The sequence below is a fragment of the Notamacropus eugenii genome, chromosome 1 (genome assembly GCF_028372415.1).
Source record: "Notamacropus eugenii isolate mMacEug1 chromosome 1, mMacEug1.pri_v2, whole genome shotgun sequence".
Lineage (NCBI taxonomy): Eukaryota > Metazoa > Chordata > Mammalia > Diprotodontia > Macropodidae > Notamacropus > Notamacropus eugenii.
This window is the reverse complement of record NC_092872.1, coordinates 128,064,638-128,088,461: the sequence shown is the minus strand read 5'-3', so window position 1 is coordinate 128,088,461 and position 23,824 is coordinate 128,064,638. Positions and strand designations below refer to the sequence as shown.

The 23,824-nt window shown below is 35.3% G+C and overlaps 1 protein-coding gene across 7 annotated transcripts in view; it reads left to right on the top strand.

Annotated features, from left to right (window-relative positions):
* Positions 1 to 23,824, top strand: part of DENND4A (DENN domain containing 4A) — a 136,527-nt gene that overhangs the window by 106,161 nt on the left and 6,542 nt on the right. For 3 of the 7 annotated variants that reach the window (XM_072614410.1, XM_072614386.1, XM_072614397.1), the window contains 14 exons: positions 1,516 to 1,651; positions 1,997 to 2,203; positions 2,297 to 2,425; positions 2,696 to 2,837; positions 3,233 to 3,364; positions 5,019 to 5,138; positions 5,912 to 6,058; positions 8,108 to 9,222; positions 11,401 to 11,590; positions 13,911 to 14,005; positions 17,272 to 17,447; positions 17,739 to 17,876; positions 21,173 to 21,383; positions 21,615 to 21,869. In XM_072614410.1, the coding sequence (XP_072470511.1) occupies positions 1,516 to 1,651; positions 1,997 to 2,203; positions 2,297 to 2,425; positions 2,696 to 2,837; positions 3,233 to 3,364; positions 5,019 to 5,138; positions 5,912 to 6,058; positions 8,108 to 9,222; positions 11,401 to 11,590; positions 13,911 to 14,005; positions 17,272 to 17,447; positions 17,739 to 17,876; positions 21,173 to 21,383; positions 21,615 to 21,869 (3,193 nt within the window). The remainder of the gene's footprint in view (positions 1 to 1,515; positions 1,652 to 1,996; positions 2,204 to 2,296; positions 2,426 to 2,695; positions 2,838 to 3,232; positions 3,365 to 5,018; positions 5,139 to 5,911; positions 6,059 to 8,107; positions 9,223 to 11,400; positions 11,591 to 13,910; positions 14,006 to 17,271; positions 17,448 to 17,738; positions 17,877 to 21,172; positions 21,384 to 21,614; positions 21,870 to 23,824) is intronic. The other 4 variants (XM_072614413.1, XM_072614403.1, XM_072614425.1 and 1 more) reach the window with 2 other exon arrangements.

Genomic DNA, 23,824 nt, shown 5'->3' with positions numbered 1-23,824 from the left:
GCTTACTAATTACCAGGTTAACCACAAGGCAGTGATTTTTTTTTTGTCAGAACTCATGAATGTGAAGGCTTAGAGAGGAGGCACAGTTTTGACAGTGTAAATCGTTTCCACAAGGATGAAATTAAAAAATCTTTGACTTATTAATTTAAATTAATTTAATTTAAACATCCACCTGCCTTTCCCTTTTTCTTGGGTGTAGGGGGTGTGGGGGTCAGGGATAGTGGTTTTATTGATCCTGAAATGTTTTAATGTTATTTAGTATCCACTGCTGGAAAAATAAAATGCATGTCTCCTGATGGAGATCAGTTTGTCCTGTCTATGCAGAGAGAAAGTAGCTCACATGGACATCCATATGTACGTGTACATACACAAATGCATGGAGGCATACAAATACAGAGTGTGACTACAATGTGAGGAGATTTATCTCTATAGGACATTCAGAACTCAACTCACATTTATTTAGCTTATATCATGTGTCAGGATCTGTACTAATTATTGGTAATATAAAGACAAAAACAAAGTGGTTCACATCCCCAGGGGTAGAGGACTTCTATTTAATCACTTCCATAAGATCACTCATGATAGAAAATGCTATCCACATCCAGAGAAAGAACCATGGAGTCTGAATGCAGATGGAAACACACTGTTTGCTGGCTCTCTCTCTCTTTTTTTTCTTCTTTCTCGTGGTTTCTCCTATTGGTTCTAATTCTTTTTTACATGTCTAATGTAAAAATATGTTTAATATGAATGTATATGTAGAGCTTATATCAGATTGCATGCTATCTTGGGAAGCGGGGGGAGAAAATTTAGAACTCAAAATCTTATGGAAGTGAATGTTGAAAATTAGAAATTAATTTTTTAAAAAGAAAAGAAAATCACTCTCATTGCTTTGTAATAATACTATCAGCATATTATGTACCTTTATAGAAAACAACTTCATTGGACTGCTTTGCTTTTTGTTTTTATTTCCTGTCGGTCCTTTGCCATTATTTCTTTAGCTAAGTGAATTTTGCCTTAAATAATCAATAGTGGTTACAAATTACATTAGTAATGATCTTAACTAATTTAGGATATTAAGGATTAAAACTGTTTTGAAGCTTTCAAATAAGATGTATCAGGTAAAATTGTAAAGGAAACCAAGTTATTCTTTAGGGTGAATTGAAGAATTTTTTTTTATTTTCTTCTTCCCAAGCTCTCCTTGTGCCCTGCTTCAGGCTCTCGTACTTAGATTTCTTCAATGTGACTTAATAAAGAAGTCCTAATGCAGTAAGACTCCAAGTGCCTTGGTAAGGGTCACAAGATTTTATAAGTCTGACATGGGATTTAAACCCAAGTCTTCAAAACTTCAAGATCAGCTTCCTATCAACTATGTCCCATTGCCTCTGATAGAATATAAGTCAACAATGCCAATTTCTACTTAAGCAGTGAGTGGTCACATAACTAATAATCAATAGGTATCACATTCTTCTACATATAGGTTTTAACAAGAGATTTTTTTTCCCTGTCTTGTAACAGCTATAATGGATTTCCTGTCCTGAAGGTAGATTTATTTGAGAGGCCAGAGGGATTTCTGCAAACGCAAAATAACAAACTGGCCTCAAAAAATAGTAGTCCTAATAGTCCATCAACAATGTTCAGAAGAACTAAACAGGTAATTTGAAAAGTTTGTACTTTTTATTGTCATCATAGTTTAATTCTTTTGCACCCTCTAACAAAGTGTCACATCCTAGAGCATTCAGTAACTATTATAGTTCAAATCTCATTGTAGCCCATTCTAAAAGATCATCCAATTGTTTTGTTAGAACACATATAGTTTGAAGTGTATGTGTGTGTGTGTGTAACAGTTATGATTTTAACATGTTTTACTTATTCAGGAATTTGGTGTCATAGAATTGTTGTAACAGGATTTGACCTGTAATTTATAATTATGACATAGATCATGTGAATAAGGATATTTAAGCGCATATGAGGTCATTAATGAAAACTTGTTTCCTAGGAAATAAAGTCAGCCCATAAAATAGCAAAGAGGTATTCCTCCATCCCTCAGATGTGGTCCAGATGCCTGCTACGTCATTGTTATGGTCTGTGGTTTATTTGCCTCCCAGCATATGTGAAAGTGTGCCATTCAAAAGTCAGGGCTCTGAAAACAGCATATGATGTGCTTCGAAAAATGCATTCTAAAAAGATTGATCCTCCCGATGAGGTAATAGCTAAGTCTCATAATATCCATTGCTTCCTTCTAAAATTATACGTATAGGCTTCTAATTCTATGTACCTTTTAACATAACTGTTTCAGGTCTGCTATCGGGTTCTTATGCAGCTGTGTGGCCAGTATGGTCAGCCTGTTCTTGCAGTACGAGTCCTTTTTGAAATGAAAAAAGCTGGTGTTCATCCCAATGCTATTACTTATGGTTACTATAATAAGGTAATTAATTTGGTTTAATGTAGTGTGGTGGAAGTGATAAATATTTTTTGTAATTATAATATTTGAATTTAAGTGCTATTGATAAAACTTCAAGGATTTCTTGAAGTACTTATTTAATTGAAAATGTACTCTTAAAATAAATATCTTATTTTCTAGTCACTAGTTTGGAGAGGAAGAAGGAGATGCAGAGGAGAGGAGGGAGGAAGGAGGATGTATATTTAGTGGGGCTATTATAATTGATAATCATTATATGTTATATTTAATTAATAGGCTGTTTTGGAAAGCACTTGGCCTTCAAGCAGTCGAAGTGGTTATTTTCTGTGGACCAAAATAAGAAATGTTGTTTTAGGAATAGCACAGTTCAAAAAAGTTTTAAGGAAAAATGCTCATCTGTCACATGCTCCTCTCTCAGGTAAATAAAGTGGTTTTAAGTTTTTTTTTTTCATGAAATGACTTGTTAAAATTTTGAGTTCTATAAGTGTTTTAAATTCCCAGTACTGAGCATTTTGCTAATTTTGGTTGTCTCATACAAAGTCTTATTAGCACATATTATTTTAACCCTTTAAAAATAATTAATTGACATTGTTTAAATTTCAATCTTGGGTTACTTAATTTAAACAGATCCGTAACTTATTATGTGTTTGCTTTATGTTGAACACATTTTTACTAAATAGACGAAAAGGTTCAGATTCTTTCATGCAACAGTCAATAGACTGCCTCCATAAACAAATAAGAATCAGCAGACTAATGGGTATTTGGGGGTATATCTCCTTGACTGGTAAAATGCTATCATATTGTGTTCTTAAGCAGATGGCAGTGACCTGGATGCTGTTAGTGATGGCAGCATGGATAGTTGTAATGACACAAACACTGTGGAGCAGGCACCCTTCAACACTGAGTTAATCAAAGTAGATTCTACTGATGATAGATCTAGTACAGGTTTGTGTGTGTATATGTATATATGTATTATGGCATATATTTTAAACAGGATTTGATAGACTGTCTTATTCCTGTTTTGAATGTTCTTTTTTAACTTGATATGATGTTAAGTAGATGACTTATGAAACATATATTATTCTGTTAAAATACTTGTTAAGCTCTTATTATTTAACATTGGCGAGATTCCAAAGTTCATTAGCTGTTTGATTTCCATTCACTATATTTAATACAATGAAAGGTTGAAGAGCTACTAAAGCAGCTTATTTAAACATTTTAGTATGTTAAAATATAATTAGTTGCAGAAGCACATAGATCCCTTGAGCATATAACCTCCTTTGAGCACATTCTATAAAAATTCTTAATCACTAGAAAAATTATAGGGTTAAAAATTGATAGCATCTTAGCACTGAAAAACTACATTAATTTCACTGTAATATAAGAAATTTATACTCAGATATTCTCTAAGTAATGTTGATTGATAGGATCTATTTAGTAAATGAGTTAGTGTATCAACTTGTCCCGTACAGGTTACATTTTTAAAAATTAAATTAAAATGGCAACTTATAACAAACAGGAATTATTAATTGAAAGATCCAAAATTTATTAAAAACAAAACTTAAAAGCTGCTTTACTTGCAACAGAGAACATTTGTTTGGTTTGTTTCTTTTGATGTTCATTTTTAGGAGGAACAGTGTTATAGGCAAATCATGATGAAATATGATATCCATGTTTTTAGCTTTTTCTTGGCAAGTCTTATACCTTGAATAATTCAGTGAGAGCTTGCACAACCTGAGCTATGCATTTTTTTTTTAGAAATATGATTAAAAGCATATCATTTAAAAGAAAGGGATCTATTAAAATTATTTTTCTAAAATTTAAGAACTATTTCTTGATGAATTTGAGTAATACTTTCATTAGAAAAGTATAAATTCAATGTTAGAATAATTACAACCAATATAACAAAATAAATCACCTAAAATGATAAATTCCATTATAGTATAATGTTTTAACATTTAATTTCAATGTATTACTTGAGCTTTTTCTTCCTTATTACAATATAATTAAATTTTTTAAAAATATGGGTTTCTTTGGGTTTCCTTTAGCTAAAACCTTAATAAACTCATCGGTTACATAAAACCAATCTAAAATCCTTATGTATTTATGTAATATATTCAGTTAAATTTTAGTTATCTTTAAGTGGGTTTTCTACTTGGTATTATCTGCAGACTTTTCTTTGCCCTGTTGGGCTTCGTGCTGTTAAGGGCAGAATTGGTGAAAGGACAAGCTTGGCAGTACAGTGATTTGATTTGAAATGTATCCAGAAATTTGTATGCAAGTCAATCTAAACACCATAAGTGTACATAATGTGGGTGTGGGTGTGTATATATGCAAATATGGGGACCAGTGTATACCGAAGATAATGAAAAGTATGAAGCAAGAGATAATAACTAATAAATTATAGATCTGTATGGGCTTTTTAAGTATAAATGTAAGTTTGATTGCTTTTTTGTTTAAATTTCACAATTAATTACTTTTAAAAAATAGATTAATTTAGGTATCATGTTACTGATAATTTCACTTGTCACTCTGAAGGATTTCATAAAACATGACAATTATTGTTTTTTAACTTTGAAACTATTTTCTGTCTTTCCAGGGGGTCAGTCAGATCTTGGATATAATTCATTATCTAAAGATGAAGTTAGAAGAGGGGACACCTCTACCCAAGATTTACAGGAGGAAAAAGAAGACAAGAAAGAGAGTGACTGTAGTTCCTGTAGGTGTTTAAGTGCCAGCATGGGCAGTTATCTGATACTGACATAGCTGAGCCAACTCGCAGGTGTTCAGTGTCTTGTACCCTCTGCTAACTTGGTATTCATTGGAAAAGATAAATGACCTCTGGCATCAAATATGCTTATTCTCCTCTTATCACTGCCCAGGTCCCTGACTGGTCAAGATATTTGCATCATTATGCATCTTCATAATAAGGAAAATTGGACTCAACCTAAAAGTGATAGCTATTTTACCACATGAGTATATGCAGTTAGTGACTTTTTAAAAGTCTTTCCAGGTCACATGCTATTACACTGAACTAGACCCCAGTTCTCTTGATGTAGTGTCATTATGTAGTACTGAACATTTCTTGAAATAGTCAGGCTTTCAACTGGAGACTGAAAACTTGGCCCCTAATGAAAGAAAAAGACAATGCTGTACATAGAGAGGGGGGAAGTTCTTTAAAAGTGTATCGTGGAACGTAAGGTATTGGTTATCAAATTTTTTCTTGTATCTTTATAAGTATCCCAGTTTTTTCATGCTGTGTACTTCACATGTAAATTATGTATAAGGATATAAATTAACCCATACTTTTCTCCTGAAAGTTGGAAAGTGGAATAATTCCAGGTCTATAAATGGATAAACAGTTAGGTAGTTTTCTTAAAGTTTACAGAGATTTAGCAGCATGAAAACAACAGTAGCACTGCCTCTTCTCCCTGCGTCTGTCCTGGTTTTAGTGCCAGTTTTTTTAATGACATTTTCTTTTTCTCTTGACAGTGTCTGAGAGTGAGAGTGCCAAAGGAAGTGCTGATTGCCTTCCTAAGCTCAGTTATCACAGTACAGGTAATATAGACCCTCCATCTAGTATAGTTCGCCTCGGTGGGATGATTAGCCATGCAGATGAAGTATCAGGAGGAAGCACAGGTAATCTATATATTACATTCTTGTTCTTTGCATGATGAAACAAATTTATATAGACGATGTAAAATTATCATACTAACCAAAAATGCCAGTATTAAAATTTAAGTTTAATTTCATCGTCTTTCTTAATTAAATGATTAAATGAAATAATATTTTTAAAATGTTTAGCACAGTGTTTGGTACATAGCAAGTGCTATATAAATGCTAGCGATGATGATGATGATGGTCTCGATGTGTGTTTGTGATGTTTGACATCATGGCCAACAACTTGTACTCTAAATTATATCACACACCGGCTCTTGTTGAACTGTTCTTTTCCAACTCGTCATACACCCAAACTCCATGACCATCTAATTAGTCTTTCTGCGTACAATCTGTCTTCTCTCCAATCCATCCATCCCTCAGCTGTCAAGCTGAAATCCTCAAAATTCAGGTCAATCAATCAAAGAATAACTATTAAATGCTTATTATGTGCCAGGCACTAAATACAGATACAAAGAATGAAACAACCTCTATTTGCAATGAGCTTAAATTCTAATAGGAGAAACAAGTTCACCAAAAAATATATACAACATGAAGTTAATAAATACATATATGCACATATATAGATATATACATATACGTGTATACACAAACATACACATACATAAAAATATACGCACATATTAAATACAGAGTAGTCTGAGAGGGAGGGCACTAGTAATAGGAAGGATCCAGAAAGGCTTCATGTAAAAGGTGGATCCTAAGTTTCATTAAAGGAAAAGAGGGACTCTAACGAGATGAAGATAAGGAGGGAAGGAATGAAGGCATGGAGATAAGAAATAGACTGTTGTAAATTAGAAACAGAGAAGTTTTCAGAGCGTAGCAGAGCAGTGTCCAGTGAGGTTGGAAAGGCAGGTTGTGCTGGACTGTACAGGGATTTAAAAGCTAAACAGAGCTTATGTTTTCCCCAAGAGGCAACGGGAAGTCAGTGGAGTCGATTGAGTAGAGGAGCCACATGGTCAGATACATGCTTTAAAAAAATTTCTTTGGCAGCCGAGTGAAGGATATATTGGAATGGGGAGAAACCTGAGACAGAGAGACCGATTAGGAGACTAATCTAGTTGAGAGGAATGAGGGCCTGAACCAAAGTGGTAGCCATGTGAATGAAGAGAAGAAAGTAGAATTGGCAACTGGTCTGACCTTGTCGCCCCCTACTCAGAAATCTTAAATAGCTCCATGTTTTCTCAAGGATAAAATGTAAAATTTTCAGCCTGGTATTTAAAGCCCTCTCTTATATGGCTCTGACTTCTTTTTCTGTTCTTATTTTGTATTATTCTCCTTCATATATTCCTTGTCTGTGACGGTGACCTTCTCAGTCATGCATGCATAATATTCATTCTGCCTCCTCTGTCTTGACATAAGTAGTCTCTCCTGCTTGGAATGCACTTCCTCCACACTTGATTGATTAGAATCACTAGCTTCCCTCAAAAAATAACTCGCATGTCACCTCTTATGCAAGAATTTCCCTGATTATGTCCTACCCTGCTATTAGCACTCTCATGTATGATTTGCATTTTCTTGAATGCATGTTATTTCTCAGCAGCGAAATGTAAGCTCCATGAGGCCAGGTATTATTTCAGTTTTGTACTTTCAATCCCAGCTCCAAATAGAATACTCCAAACATAGTGAGAACCTAATGGTTATTGAACTGAATTTGCTTTCCTGATGAGCGCTTTTCAGGGAGTTCCTTTGTTTCGAAAAGTATGGCTATTTCTGCCCATTTCAATGCTGATTTCTTTTTATTCTTAATTGTTTTCTGTTTTCCATAACAGTGAAATGTAATTTTTGCTATCTAATCAGTTAGGCAAAATTGGTTAAAAAAATTATCATGGAATTTACTCCTTAAGTAGCAAAAATAAGTACTAAATTTAATCTTCCAGTGCTTAGCACAATCTTGGCACATATCAAGCACTTAAGAATACTTGTTGACTTGACTTAATCTGCACATACTGTATTGAGTGCAATTCAGTTTCTCATATTAAATTCTAAATCACCTTTCTTGTTTTTCAGAAGAAGCATCTGAGCTGCTATTAATATCTTCTTTTGAAGAGACAAATGAAACAGAAAATATTGAAAGAAGTTTCAGAAAAAGGCACCGAAGTGATGCAGAGCCTGCTTTGCAGCAACAGATGACTTGGGAAAACAGAAATCATAATCTTAGTGGAGGTGTATTGATGGGACTTATGATCAATAGGATTAGCCAGGAAGAAAGTCCTGGAGAAATGGTTGAAAAATTAGGAGCTGATGCAAAAATTCTTTCAAATGTTATGCAGAAAAACCCAAGGCCAAATACCCTTGACATTGGAAATCCATCTTTAAGATCAAAAAGAGACAGTCTGGGAAAGGAATCTAGTGATGATGACACACCTTTTGATGGTTCTAACTGTTTGGCAGATAAAACCGACTCTCCCGTGATTTTTGACTTAGAAGATTTAGACAACGAAGTGGAAACAGCAAAAGCAGGGGCCATCCCTCCACAAAACCCTAAAAGGGTGGAACGAATGAATAGCAGCTTCTCCATAAAACCTATTGAGAAAACGGATGTTGCAGCTGGGTTTGATCCACTCTCACTTTTAGCTGCTGAAACTGAACAGCAGCAGAAAGAAGTGGAAGAAGATGAGGAGAATGAGGAAAACAAAAGCATTTCCACACCGTCAGCAAGAAGAGATTTAGCTGAGGAAATCGTGATGTACATGAATAATATGAGCAGTCCTTTGACCAGCCGTACACCAAGCATTGATTTACAGCGGGCATGTGAGGACAAAGCAGCAAACAAGAAAAGTCCAACCGTGGCCAAACCCTGCAGAAGGTCTAGCCTTCCTCCTGTTTCTCCCAGGCCAGTGCGTCTTACCAAATCTAAAAGTTACTATATAAAAAATGAGGACAGACCCAGGGATAGGCTTTGGTCTTCTCCAACTTTCTCACCAACCTGTCCACTTAGGGAACAATCTCAGGATGTGCCTGGCACATTAACTCTTGTTTCATCACCTTCATTTAATTTAGATACATTAATAACACCTAAATTGGATGTTCTAAAGAGTAGTGTGTTCTCTGCTGGCAAAGGTGTTGCAGAGAAGGCAAGCAAGTGGTATACAAGATTCACTATGTATACTACACCCTCCAAGGTAAGGGTTCCTGTTGTCCAGGATTATTTCCTTTCCCCCTCCCCAATAGAAATTTAAAAATATGTAACTGCTGGAAAAGTTTATGTTCATAGTTATTTTTTAAATAATGACCCTGTCTAAAGAAAACTTTTAAAAAATCTTAGATTTATTTATGTCAGAGATAAAGGACAAACAAGACTTAGATCACTAGGGAGAGAAATTTTATGGATTAAATTTCTTTCTATAATCCCACTGTGAAAGATAACATATACTTGTTTATTAGGGTCTATCATGAGAAAATTATTATTGATCCTCAGTCTTCACATCATTTTCTGGCTAAACCTGTTGGTGTATAATATAACAAAGAGAAGATAACTGGCATAGTAGCCCTGGCAAACAATTTCCACGTGAAAAATTACAATACAGCATCAGCAGTCTCAGCATTGCAGAAATTGTTGCTCTTGTTGCGTTATAAATATTGTCATTACCTTATTTTTTTACGTCTTTTTTTTTATTCTAATGAAGGGAGGAGGGTGCCCTCATTTGTTTAGTAGACTCAAATACTTTTAAAATATGTTTTTGACCAGAAGTGACAATAAAGGCAAATAGCTCTTAACCTTATCAACACATAGTAGGAAGTATAGCCTTTTCTTAGCTTTATAGAAATGAATCCTTCAGAAACCATTGATCTTATCTGCTTGCACTTTGGGAATTTTTAGTGGGTCAATCGCAATGCCTTATTAGAGCTTTCTAACTCAGCTCGGCTACCTGTAAGCAACATGAGCAAGGAAAGGGCCATGCCTTCCTAGTCAGTTGTACTTTTTTATGTTAAAAAAGGTTGGAAATAATAACAATTCATCAATTATAAACAAGGTACTAGTTATAAACAGTAATATGCAATTTACAGTAAGATTAGAAGAAATTCGTACCACTCTATGATCAGATGTGCCTTTTCAAAATTTTTAGTTAGTATTAATCAATGCTTAAGTGGACATTGGTTTTATCACCCCTGGATCTAAGTAGAAAAAAAGTCTTCAACTTGCTCTGGATCTTTTCTTAAATCAAAGTGATTTCTACACTTTATAAACACCCAACTCTCACTCTGACTCCAGTTCTTCAGAACTTAAGAGTAGCTTGGATTCCAAAGATACCTTTTTCCTCACTGTTTGACTTTCTCACTATACTAACTAATGCCTAGTACTTGTTCTATCAGATTTTTTCTGGCAAAGATCTCATTTGACATTCCATTCTAATATTCCTATGGTGAAAACAGGAAAGAAAAAAAAGTTATGACACTGCATAGGTTGGAATAAAACCCCACAGCAGTACCTTTCTAATCAAGAGAAGGCTAAGGACTGCACTTTGATTTCTTTGACACAGGGAGCTCCCAGGTGAGAAACTTCCTCTGCTTATGCAGATCAGCACCTTCTCTCCAAAGCTGCCTCAAGCACTAAGAGGGTGAGGGACTTATCCAGGGTCACACAGCCATTATATGTCAAAAGTAGGACTCAACAGTTTCTCAGGCTAGCTGTCTGTCCATTACACCACACTGCCTCTTAGTCAAGAAAAGACTTTTCCTTTAACCAAGCATTCTTTCCCTGGCTCACTGCCAGTTAGAACTCAGAGCTAATGAAAACATGTTTTAATCAAATACTAAAGATTCCCAACCTGACCACTGTCCCAGACTAGGAACTCCCTTACTGTCTTCTATTTTTGTCCAGTTGACTTTTTTTTTCAGAGCATATTAACATAATGAAATGAAACAGAAACATTTTAAATAAGTACACAGTTGTTTCCTCAAGGTTATCAGGAAAATCTTTAGATATATTAGTTTGAAATAATTATTTTCCTCTTGACTGGTATTACTCTGAAATAAAACTATTAGGCATGATAAAAATCATTTTTTGTAAGTTCAAGTTTATTGTCGGGATAGTTTGTGAGGCTCTCAATTCATTTTGTGATGGACATATGTCTCAGTGAACAAGTCTTAAGGATGTCTAATTATGTTTTCCCTCAAACTGACTGTCAAAGATATATTTCTTGGGTTTTTTTAATTATCTTTTCTCCTGTTGAACATACCCATAGTGCTGATCATGTTAGTAAAGGAGCATTGTTAAATTGGTTAGGTTTTTATTTTTTACTTTAAAATAGTGAACTTTCTACACGTGAAAGAAATAAGCAATTTAATTGTTTTATTAGGATCAGAATTCAGACCGAACCAGTCTTTCTTCAGTTGGAGCCCTCGATTCTGAGTCTACCTCTTCAACAGATGAAGATGTTTGCCATGCGTTTGAAGGAATGCCTTCCCCTCAAGAAAATAATGTCACTTCAGAGATAAAGGGAATTGGACTTAGTAGATCAAGTCTGGAAAGTACTGCCTCTTGCGAGGGTTTGTTTTCACAGTTCTGTTACTATGATGATAAGCATATTCACTTCATTTGTAGTCCCTTTTGCTAATTTAATGATGTCTTTTACTTGATAATTACTTACTCTCATGATAAAATGCTTCCCTGAATATTGCGGTGTTACCTGACTCACCTTCTCAATGTTCACTTCTAGAAAGATCCTTGGAAATCATTTAATATGTCCCCTCATTTTACAGATGAGAAAACTAAGGCCCAAAGAAGAACCTTGTTACTTGCCCAAGAACACAAAGTAGTAGGAACAAAACTGAAATTAGTTTTTAATTAGAAAAGGAGCAGATAAATACCTCTAATTTGAAGATTTTAAGACTGAAATAAAAAAGAGCATGTTTTGTCCAGTTGTTGTAGGATGACTTTGACAGAGCTAAAAAGCAAAATCTTTCACTTTCTGGCCAAATTTTTCCACCTCCACACAAACTTTGTGAAGTCTTCTCTCTTAGAGTTTATGTTCCTTCCTTACCTTGACCCTAACACATGCCTGAACCTATATCGTACAATATGCATACTGAAAAATCACACTCCTTTTGACTCTAGTCATGATATGGTTATAAAACAGATCATTTCCATTGAAGTTTTTTTATTTTAATATGTGTTTAGTACAAAAATCTTTAGGCTGACTTCATTTTTTTCACTTATCTGTCAATTAGCGTTCATTAAACCTCACTATATGCTTATAACTCTGTTAAGCATTGAGAATACAAAGAAAAAAATGAAAACATTCCTTGCATTCTATTATAGGAGACAACATATACATCTATAGTTACATGCAAGACACTTACAAAGCAAACATAAGGTGACCTTGAATAGGGCAACACTAGTAGGATGGGGGACCAGTAAAGACCTCTCGTAAAGCAGAAGTAAGGAAGGAGAACATTCTAATCGTAAGGGACAGATGGTACAAAAGCAGAGACACAGGAAATGGAGCATGGGATATGAAAAACCACAAAGAGGCTAGCATATCTGCACTCTGGATGCAGAGAAAGCAGTAATGAGCAGTGACGGGACAGTTAGAATGGGTCCATTCTGTGAAGAGTTTTAAATGCCAAGTGAAGGACTTTATTTAATTTTCAAAGCAATTGACTCCCTAGAATTTATTGAGTAGGAAATGACATGATCAGGCCTGTACGTTAGGAAAATCACATTGAAAGTAACGTGGAGGACAAATTGGAGCAAGGAAAAGGTTGGAGACTGAAAGGCCAAATAGATTTTGCCAGAGTCTAGGCAAGAGACAATGTGGGCCTAAACGGGAGCCTTGACTATGTGAATATAGAGAAAGACTGGTGTGCAAGAAATAATGGAGGTAAAAAATGACTAGAATTTGGCAGCTAATTGTCTTTGTGGGATGAGTGGGAGTGAACAGTTGAAGGTGACACCAAGGTTACAGATTGAGCGATACAAAGCATGGCGGTGCCCTCAACATGAAAGAGTTTGGAATAATAATGGGTGGGTTTGGGTGAGCTTGAGGTACCTCCTGGTTAATGTTCAAGGGGCAGTTAGTGAAGTAGAACTGGGCCTCAGATGTAAGACTTGGATTTCATCTCTTAGTATATGAGTCATTTGCATAGAGATGACAGTTGAATTCATGATTGCTGATGCATGAGTGCACCAAGGGAGAGGACCTACAGAAAAGGGAATAGAGCTCAGGACAGAGCCTTTCAACACACCAACAATTAGTGACCAATGATGATTCAGTGAAAGAGACTAAGAAATAGTGGTCACATGGTAGGAAAACCAAGAGAGAAATCCTTCAATAGTTTTGATTCCCTCAGACTGTTAAGCTAATCTATTTGAGCAAGCATTTATTAAGTGCTCCCTGCATACAGGACACAGTACTGGGTACTGGAAATAAAAAGACAAAGCAAAAAATAATCCCTGTCCTTAAGGAACTTACATTATATTCCATGCAGCTATAACATCTCCTAAACCAACACAGCATACAGCATATAACTATAATTCCTCTTAGATTTATATAGTAGATTTTCAGGAAATGCTGAATAAGTGAACTTCATATTTAAATGGATCAGTAGAACTGCAGTTTGTTTTCCCTGGTAATGAAAATGTACATACTAAAAACACATTTTCAGTGTTTTTTGTTTTATGCCTTAGAAAATTAATTTTTACCTTAGTAATGAGTTCTTTTTTTATTTTGTGCTATGAAGGTTTTCCTGCCACATATAGTATAATTATTTGTATTACTATTTCTGAAATCTAAAATTATCTACTATGAGTAATTTTCATAGTTGAAAAGTTTTGTTTGCTTTTTTTTTTTTTAAAAACAATGAATAGGTCCCCTGTCAAAGTTTGTTTTACCTGGAAAATCAGAGTTGGCATCTTCTTGCAGTACAAGTAGTACAAATATCTTCCAGAACTATGCTATGGAGGTAAGAATTCTTTCAAAATACTATCTTTATAACTGTAAAACTGATATGAGAGAGGAAAGTACAATCTACATGAAAAATTGAATGATTGGAAGCATATGCAGTGTTTCTGGATGATTTTTAATTAATATAAATGTTAGTGCTCCCAAAATTAATCTACAGATACAAATTCAGATTTGCAGAATCAGAGTACCAATGGGTTTCTTTATAGATCCAAATAAAAATCTTTACAGAATGTAAATGGAGAATCTAAAGGACAACAATATTAGGAAAGGTTTTAAAAGGAAATTGTTAAAGTTAGGAGACTTGTCCTCTCGGATATAAAGTGTTACTAATCTGTTAGAATCACAATTAGAATTATATGGTACTTAGTTAAAACTAGAAATGAAGATCGATGGGACAGCCTAAAGAACTCAGAAATAGATTCAAATACATACACATATATATGAATATTTGTTTTTGTTAAACTTATGTGAAATAAAAATTGGGCAAAAGATTTATCATTTAATACAGGATGCTGATAATTATAACTGGCACTTATATAGTAATTTAAGGTTTGCAGAATACTTTGTAAACACTTCATTGATTTCCCACAGTAGCCTCACAGAAACGCTATGAGGTAAATGCCTATTTTACAGATGAAGAAACTAAGACTCAGAGAAATTCCATAGCTTACCTGTAGTCACACAGACAGTAAATGTCAGAGTCAGGAATTGAAGCTGGGTCCCTCCTCTAGCCTATAAAGCCAGCACTCATTCTGCCATACCACCTATAAAGACTAGATGGCAATATAATAAAAAATGAATTTATATCCACAGTTTACACGGTATCAGTTTTATCAAAGAACCAAGCATTTTTTAAAGCTTTAAAAGGTTATAAGAAAAAATTTCTAGTTATCTTGTTTTTGGAGAGGGGATACATTTTTATCTTTTAAAGAAATTATTGGAAAAAAAAGATGGGTAGGTTAAATTGCACAAAATTCTACATAACAAAAAACAGCATGAGGCAGTTAGGTGGGACGGTGCATAGAGAGCTGGATCTAGAGTCAGGAAGACCTGTGTTCAAATCTGGTTTCAGACACTTACCACCTGTGTGATCCTGGGCAAGTCACTTCATCTCTACCTTGATTTCCTCATTTACTGTAAAATGGGGATAATAATAGCACCTACCTCCCAGAATTGTTGTGAGGATAAAAGCACTTAGCAAACCTTAGAGCATTATATAAATGTTAACTATTTTCATTATTAATGATATAGCCAAGATAAAAAGAAAAATAACATGTTAGAGGAAAATATGCTCTGTGTATCTGAAGAGAAAAAACCCTGACATCAAAAATTTATAAGGAGCTAATATCAGTATTTAAGAGTACCCCATAGTTCCTACTGAATAAGTGGTCAAAGAATACGAACAGACACTTCACAAAAGAAGATAAGAAAATTGAAAATAATCACTGAAAAAAGTTCATTCAAGGGAATGAAAATTGGAATAATGATAGAGTACCACCTTAGATCTGTCAAAATGCCGAAAATAAATAAGTAGACAGAAACAACAAAAGGCACTGTAGCAGGCCCTTGGGGAAACAGAGTGTCCACGTTTATTGTGGCTGAGACTACAAATTTATACAGTTTTCCGGAAAACAATCTGGTTTTCCAGATTGTTGTTTGTTTTTAGTCATACCCTTTGAGCACATAGTCCCACTATTTGGAATATGCCCCAAGAGCATTAAAAACTATGTGAAAACATTAACAGCTGAATTATTTATAATGAGAAGAAACATAGTATAATGGATAGCAAATCAGCCTTTCAATCAGAAAGGCTACGGATTCAAATTCCACTTGTGTATTAAGTGACTGTGTGTCCTTGAGCAAGGCATCTTACAGCACCCTGGTCAGCTCTATCAGCCTAGGAAGAGCAGAGTGATTGCCCATCTGCATTATTTATTGGAGAAAGTTTACTCATCATGAATTTCACTAGGAAGTCACAGGTCCTAAATCCCTCCCAAATTATGTAATAGCAAAAATCTAAATGCTGTACTATAGGAGAATGTCTTTCTGAACAATATCTGTACCCTAAACCCAATTGTCCCACTATGATGAATATATCTAGGAGCATTATTTTAATCTATGTAAAATATTAATAATTGGATCATTTGTAATAGAAAAGAATTGGAATGACCTAGATGTCTAACAGAAGAATGTCTAAACAAACTGTGGTATATATCATCATAGTGGAATATTAAAATGCAATTAAGAATGGAAAATGAATACTATAAGAAAACAGAAAAATGTGCAATAAGACAAATTTAAGAAAGCATTCCTAAATGAATGATTCTTTATCTTTGGCCATATAAAAAGAAATATTTGCACAAATTAGTGAATGCACAAAGAGATTGGAAAGCAATACAGAGGGAATAACTAATAAGTAGCTTTGGTTAAAAAATATGTTCAAATACCATATTAAAATTTTAAGTATTTTTAAATTTAGGTTTAATCAATTTTGATACTATTTAAAGTTAAATTCATAATAAATGAAAGAATAAAGTACTTAATAGTAAACAAATATAGCATTCTTCATTCTTATTAATTTAAAATAATGTCTTAAATATTAAGGGTACAGAATACTTGTAATAATAAATTTTTAGTAAGATTACAATGAATTATACAGTAGTATCTAAATTGGAGTAACTGCTGATCTCCAGACAATATACAGTATTGCGTAATAAAAGTATCAGTATGAATGTCATTAACTCAGCATCTTTTTCTGATCCTTTGCCTCGGATTTGAAATTAATGAAGTTTTATTGCACAACTGTCCGATTAGCCCCATATGCCCAGTGGAATCATTTATGAAATCCTTTTCTCTTTGCAGCATCATTATGAATAATAATAACTTCCCATATGTGGTACCATAAAATTTATAAAGCACTTTCCATACATTTCCATTGGATCCTCAAAACAAACCCTTGAAGTAATGCCCTTAGAGTTCTCACATTTCAGGTGGAACAGCCAAGGTCCAGAGAGGCCCAGTAGTTTTCCCAAGGTCATAAAGCTCATAAATGTCAGAACTGGGTCTTCTGACTCCAGGGGAAGTGTTCTTCCTACCACCTTCAGGTGAATTCTGAATGTTAATCTTCTGATAAATTTGCATCTTGAATTAGGTTTTGTTTTAATTCAGTTTGTCTAGACAGCAACTCTCAAGGAATACTTTAAGGCTTGTCAACAAAAATACATAAACTACTAAAATTCAAGTGAGTGTTGTTTTCCCTTGCAGGTTCTTATATCAAGCTGTTCAAGATGTCGAACTTGTGACTGCCTTGTACATGACGAAGAGATTATGGCTGGTTGGACAGCAGATGATTCAAATCTCAATACCACATGCCCTTTTTGTGGAAATCTTTTCTTACCCTTTCTAAATATCGAAATAAGAGATTTACGAAGACCTGGCAGGTAACAACTTTTCTTTTTCTTTATATTCACTAGTTGTGTGACTCTGGGCAAACCACTTAAACTCTGTTTGTCTTAGTTTCCTCAACAGTAAAATGGGAATAATAAAAGCACCTACCTCACTGGTATGTCATGAAGGTCTAATGAGAAAATAATTTTAAAGCACTAAGTACAGTGCCTGGTGCTATTATAAATGCTACCTGTAAATAATAACAGTTATTATTGTTATTGAAAGAGGGATGTTTGTATACTTGTTCTGTAAAAATTTTTAAACATCTATCATTCACATTGTAGGTACTTTTTAAAGTCCACCCCATCTACTGAGAATATGCATTTTCCATCATCGTGTTCAAATCAAACAAGGAAGTCCTGCATTTCTTCATCAGCCTCAGGTGTTGCTATTTCTGCTCAAGAGAATTTTAATGCAAATAGGTAATTATAGTTATATGGTGTTACATATTTCTACCATTTTATATGTTAAATTTTAACCTTATTTGATGATCTTTTATACAGCAGTCTTAGGTTGTTAACCAAATAGACTGTTAAAGGAGCTGACAATTTCAGAAAGGCATTAACTGTTCTGATGTCTGTAAGTAGAGCCTTAAGAAAAATGTTCACCTCCTTTAGTTGTTTAAAAAGGCATTAAAATGGATCAGTAGACCACATGTTAGGTTATAAATACATAAACATTTCAGTAGAAAGGCACTGGTATTGAAATCCACCAAAATGGATTGTAAAGTTTGTAAATATACTGTTCCTACTTTTTCAAAGACAAAGTTTATAGGAAACTTGAAGCTTCAGATTATTTTTTCTTACCTTTGCAAAAAAACTGGTAAAAATATGTATGCTTTATTTTTACCTATCCTTAAGGAAAAAAAATTTGTCCTCAGAGAAATCAAAAATACACATGAAAAATCAGATGAGGTGGGAACTGCCAAAGAAAGCCTCTCCCCAAAGTCATTAGCTCAATCCACCAGCACTTGATCACAACAGCTCACTGTGGAAGCTGGCACCAGGAGTCACCCACAAGAACTACTGGTGACTGAGGAGTTTCCTTTGAGAAAATGAGGGAAAGCAGATTTCTTTGGTCACATACACAGAGTTTAGGAGGTACCCTTGACACATCCAAGTGTTGGCTCTCTGGCTCGGCATGGGCCAGCCTTTCTATTAGGAGCATGCCAAAGAGCTCCTCTCCACACTACAAGTTATCAGGGAGGAGCCAGTGCTCCTTTAAATATGGAAAAAGGGCTTCTAGATGAAAACAAAGGAAAAGGATATGCAGAGATGGAAGGAAGTGAAACAAGTACAAGATAAGAAGTCCTCTCTGCAGAGACAGAAACAGCTGCTTGTGCTGTGAGAAATGAGAATGTGAATCCATAGTGGCTGTCCAGGAAAGAGAGATCATCCAGTAAGTACAGAGGAAAAAAGAAAAGGCTTCAGGGCAGAGGCCCTGAGTTTAAACTCTGACTCTGATATTTGGGCAAAGTCACTGCGTCTCTGGGCCTCTGACTTTAGAAAAGAACTTTGAATTATACATGATTATGTGAAAACCTGGTCTAAACCACTGAGAGTGAGAGCAAAGGCAAGTGAAGAACAGTGTTAGGATTTCATTTCACTCTGCTAATGATCAAATATGGAAGAAAAGCAAAAAAACAGAAAGCCAGTCTATGTTAGAAGGGTTATAGGAAGACAGGCACACAAATACATAAGGACCTTTGAATTGACTCCTTCATTCTGACCCTCAGTTTAAAATTATGCAGAAGTCATTATGCTGTCCATACCCTTTGACTCAATGACCACAATACCAGACATATACTCCAAGGACATCAAAGACAAAATGTCACTAGTGGCAGTCTTTGTTTCCATTTGTTCAGTGCTACAGAGTGGGTATCCATCAGTTGGGGAAGGACAGGGGCAAGAAAATAGTCTATGAGGAATCCAGAGAAACAGTGGAAAGCTTTACATAAATAGATGCAAAGTGAAATAAGCAGAACCAAAAAGACATTGTGAAAAAGATACCCAAAAGGAAGCTGAATTCTGAGCAATTGAGAAAGTAGTAACAGTTGAGAAGATCAGAAAATGAAACCTCCCTCCTCAGGCCAGAGGGGAGGGGAGCTAGCACTGAAGAATGTGGTACACATTGTCAGATGTCACTCTGTCAGGTTTTCTTGTTCTTGAGGGAGTGGAAGGGTTTTCTCTTCCCGGTGAATGATGTCATGTCAGGATATCAGTAAAAAAAATGCTTTAAGTTTGAAAACAAACAAGGAGTCATGCCGGATGAGCCTTATTTCTTATTTTGACAGGGTTACCAGTTTGGTAAATCAAGAGAATATGAAAAATGTCATTTACCTAGAAGTGGGAAAGATGAAAAGATATAGGCCAAATATGCTACAATTTTATTAGGTTGATTCAGAACCAACTGAATGATCAGGCCCAAAGTGTCATCAGTAATGGAGTATTGACCGTTTTAAAGGGTCTGGAGTGCAGTTGGCACTTTTTCCATGTGCTGTTTAATATTTTTACCGGTGACTTGGGAAAGACATTAAAGTTATGCTTATCAGATATGTAGGTAACACAAAACTTGAATGAGTAGTTGGGAATGAGGTACTGTTTTTTTAAATACACCCATTTACAAGAGACATAATTTAATTAATTCCTAAACTATACAAATTTTCTCAAAAATTGAGAAGGAAAATATGAAAAAATATATTTTCAGCACCTAAGCTAGGAAAGGATAAAGTAAAGAAAGGACTATATACACCTTTATCACTAAAGAATGTCACTTTCAAAATCTTTACATAAAATTTTAATAAAAAACCTATTAAAATTCACTAAACCATTATTCAGCTTAACAAAAACAGTTGCAAGTATGGTGCTTCATTAGGAAAATCATTCATATAAGTACCCATATTAAAAACAAAACATTCTAAGCCACATGATTGCATCAGTAAACATAAAAAAGGCTTTTGACAAGGTTCATTATTCATTAATGCTAAAAACTGTTTGCTAGTGGGAGATAGCTTTCTTGGTAGATCCAAGAGAATCAGCAAAAAAATTAATTGAGGCAATTAATAGCTTCAATAAAATATCTAAATACAAGATAAATCAGCAAAAGTCAACATTTGATTCTATATAGTAAAAGCAAACTCCGAAAGGAAATAACAAAGAGGTTCTATTTGAAGCAATTACAAAATGCATAAAATATCTCAGAGACATTTTATCTACCAAGATTCACTCAAAACTTATAAAAATGTATCTACAAAATACTCTTAAAAACTTAAGCATGACTTAAATAATTGGTGGGATATTCATTCCTCATGGTTAGAATTCATTATTATACTAAAAATGAGCATACTTAAATTAGTTTGCATATTAGTGACACACCCATAAAACTACAAAGAGGATGCTTTATAGAGCTAGGCAAAATAGCAACAAAATTCATTTGGAGGGAGGTGAGAGGCCTGAAGATTATGACACATGAAGGTTTATTGAGGTGTCTGGGAAGCCTTAGAGAAATGGGTTAGGAGTTAGGGTGAGAACATGGGTCCTCCATGAAATTAAAGTAGGTGAGGGGAGAAAGACTAGGAATAAATGGCCTCTGATTTTCTTATGATCCAGAGAGACGATATCAGAGCACTGTAGAAGTGTCCATTGTATTGTATTCCTCTGTATGTTTATTGTGTAGGCTATGTATTAAGTATTGCCAATTCTTCTTCCCCTCCCCCAAGCAAATCTAAAGAGCAAGAAAATTCATGTGCCCGAAGTATTCAGATCCCTGAAGGGAGAAGACAAAATACGAGCACATCAAAATGTCCGATGTTTCCAGTGGCCAGGAGCATCAGCACCTATGGTCCCTTAGACAAGGAAGAAACAGGAGGCCGGAAGATCAGTCACATTGTGTCTACAGGCAGTCTGCCAGCAACTTTGCAAGGCGCAACGGTATATACTTTAATATTTTTAATTTGGAAACTGGTCCTTTAGCTATACTTTTATTTCCCTTATGCTCCACAGCCTTGTTAGTTTTCATTTAAATTCATTCATTTAAAGTTATAATGAAAATTATACTATTCTACTGACGTGACAAAATATAACAGTGGTTTGAAAAGTGTGATTCCACTTAAATGTTTTATGCTTATATAATAACTCTTTTGTTTTGTTGTTTTCCAACAGGATTCACTGGGTTTAGAATGGGACCTTCCAAGTCCAGATCCTATTACTGTCCCATATCTCAGTCCACTAGTAGTATGGAAAGAACTTGAAAGTTTGTTGGAAAATGAAGGGGATAATGCAATAACAGTGGCAGACTTTGTAGACCATCACCCAATTGTATTTTGGAATCTTGTGTGGTATTTTAGACGTCTGGACTTACCCAGTAATCTGCCTGGATTGATTTTGTCTTCTGAGCATTGTAATAAGTATTCTAAGGTATGAGAGAAAAGCATACCCTAAATGTGGTACTATAAATATTGTTCTTCTTACCTCAAAAATTATTTACCTATTCTCAATTATTTAAAAATGGGGTTTCATTATATTTCATTTCTTCTAGGACCTTAACAGCCATAATGATTATTTATAGAACCTTTCAAAAATGCTTTCCTAATTATATTTCTGTCTTGCCCTCCATTTGCTATCATTTGTATCAATGACTTGGACAAAGGCATGGAATACAGAAGTATGACCTGCTCATCCAGTTTGCAGATGACTGTAGGATGAAAACAATAGCTAACACACTGGATGACAGGATCAGAGTCTAAAGAAATCTTGACAGGCTGCCTGGAGCATTGCATTGAACATAAGGAGATGAAGTTCAGTAAGAATAAATGTGAAGTCTTATACTTAGGAGGAACCACAACAAAAACACAACTCCCAGGCACAGGATGGAGAAGGCAGAACTCTTTTTTCTTTTTTAGACAACAGTTTATCTGAAAAAAATCTGAAGGTTAGAGCAGATTGCCAGCTCATCATGAGTCAGCCTTGTGATGTGGCCACCCCATCTGACTTTGGGTTCCTCTGAGAGGAATAGCTACCATGTGTGAAGAGACAAGAGGTTTTCTGTGCTTTCTGTGCTCTCCTCTGGACAATTTTATTCAGTTCTGAACCTAAACCCCAGTCTAAGAAGAACATTGCTAAGCTAGAGAGTATCCAGAAAAGGGCAACCAGGATGGTGAAGGAACTGGAGATGATTTTAGCCTGGAGAAGAGAATACGTAGAGGACTATGACTGTCATAGCAGATATCTGAATATTGAAATATTCACGTGGAATGGGGACTAGATTTGTTCTGTTTGATCCACAGGGCAGAATCAGGAATGAAGATGAAAGCTGCAAGGTGGGAAATTTAGGTTTTAGTGTAAGGGGAAAAAAACCCCATGAAACTGTTGCACAGTTAGAGCTGTCCAGAGGTAGAAAGAGTTGCCTCAAGAGTTGGTAGGGGTGGTCACCGAAAGTCTGTAAGTAGAAGCTGGATGACTACTTTGAAGGGGAGAAGTAGTGAGAATTATTTTGAGAGACATTTCTTTCAAGTATGGATTGGACTAAATGGCCATAGAGACCCCTTCCAACTCGAATTCTGTGGTTCTGGCACCTGAGTAACAATAAGATATTATCCTTAATAGACACATTGTTCAGTTGTTTTGGTAGTATCTGACTCTTCATGACCCCATTTGGGGTTTTCTTGGCAAAGATACAGAAGTGGTTCGCCATTTCCTTCACCAGCTCATTTTACAGATGAGGAAACAAGCAAACAGGGTTAAGAGACTTGTCCAGGGGCACACGGCTAATAAGCGTCTGAGTTTAAATTTGAACTCAGGAAGACTCCAAGGTCAGCACTCCATCCATGTGCCACCAGTAGACATGTTACTTACAGTTAGCTCTTTAAAGTTTACAAAGCACTTTCCTCCCAAAGACTCTAAATTGTAGAGTAGTACAGGCATTATCTCCAGAATGGGAGTAAATTATGTCATCATGTGAATTATATTATATTATATATCATGTGAAAATAAGATGATATGATAACATGAAGGCAAGGGATGACAGGTGGACATCCCAGGTACTCTGCTGGTACCAGACCAGTATGTTGGGTGGACCCCTGGGGGGATGGAAGGGAGGTCATAAGGGACAGCAAAGACAGGAATCTCACCAGATGGGCTGCCATCTTCATCACTGGAGAGAACAGTCACATCAATAAGATAACAGATCCACTTGAGTCTTAAGCGTCCAAGAGCAGTTACCACCTTTGGAGAGCTCATTAACCACCTGCTGACAGCCCCCTCTACCATGAGGTCTCACACGTACGTTTTTGGGCACGTTGGACCACTTCTTATCTCTCTGTCAAAATGAATATGAGCATCTTAAGTGGGACTTGAGCATAGTGTAGGTACTG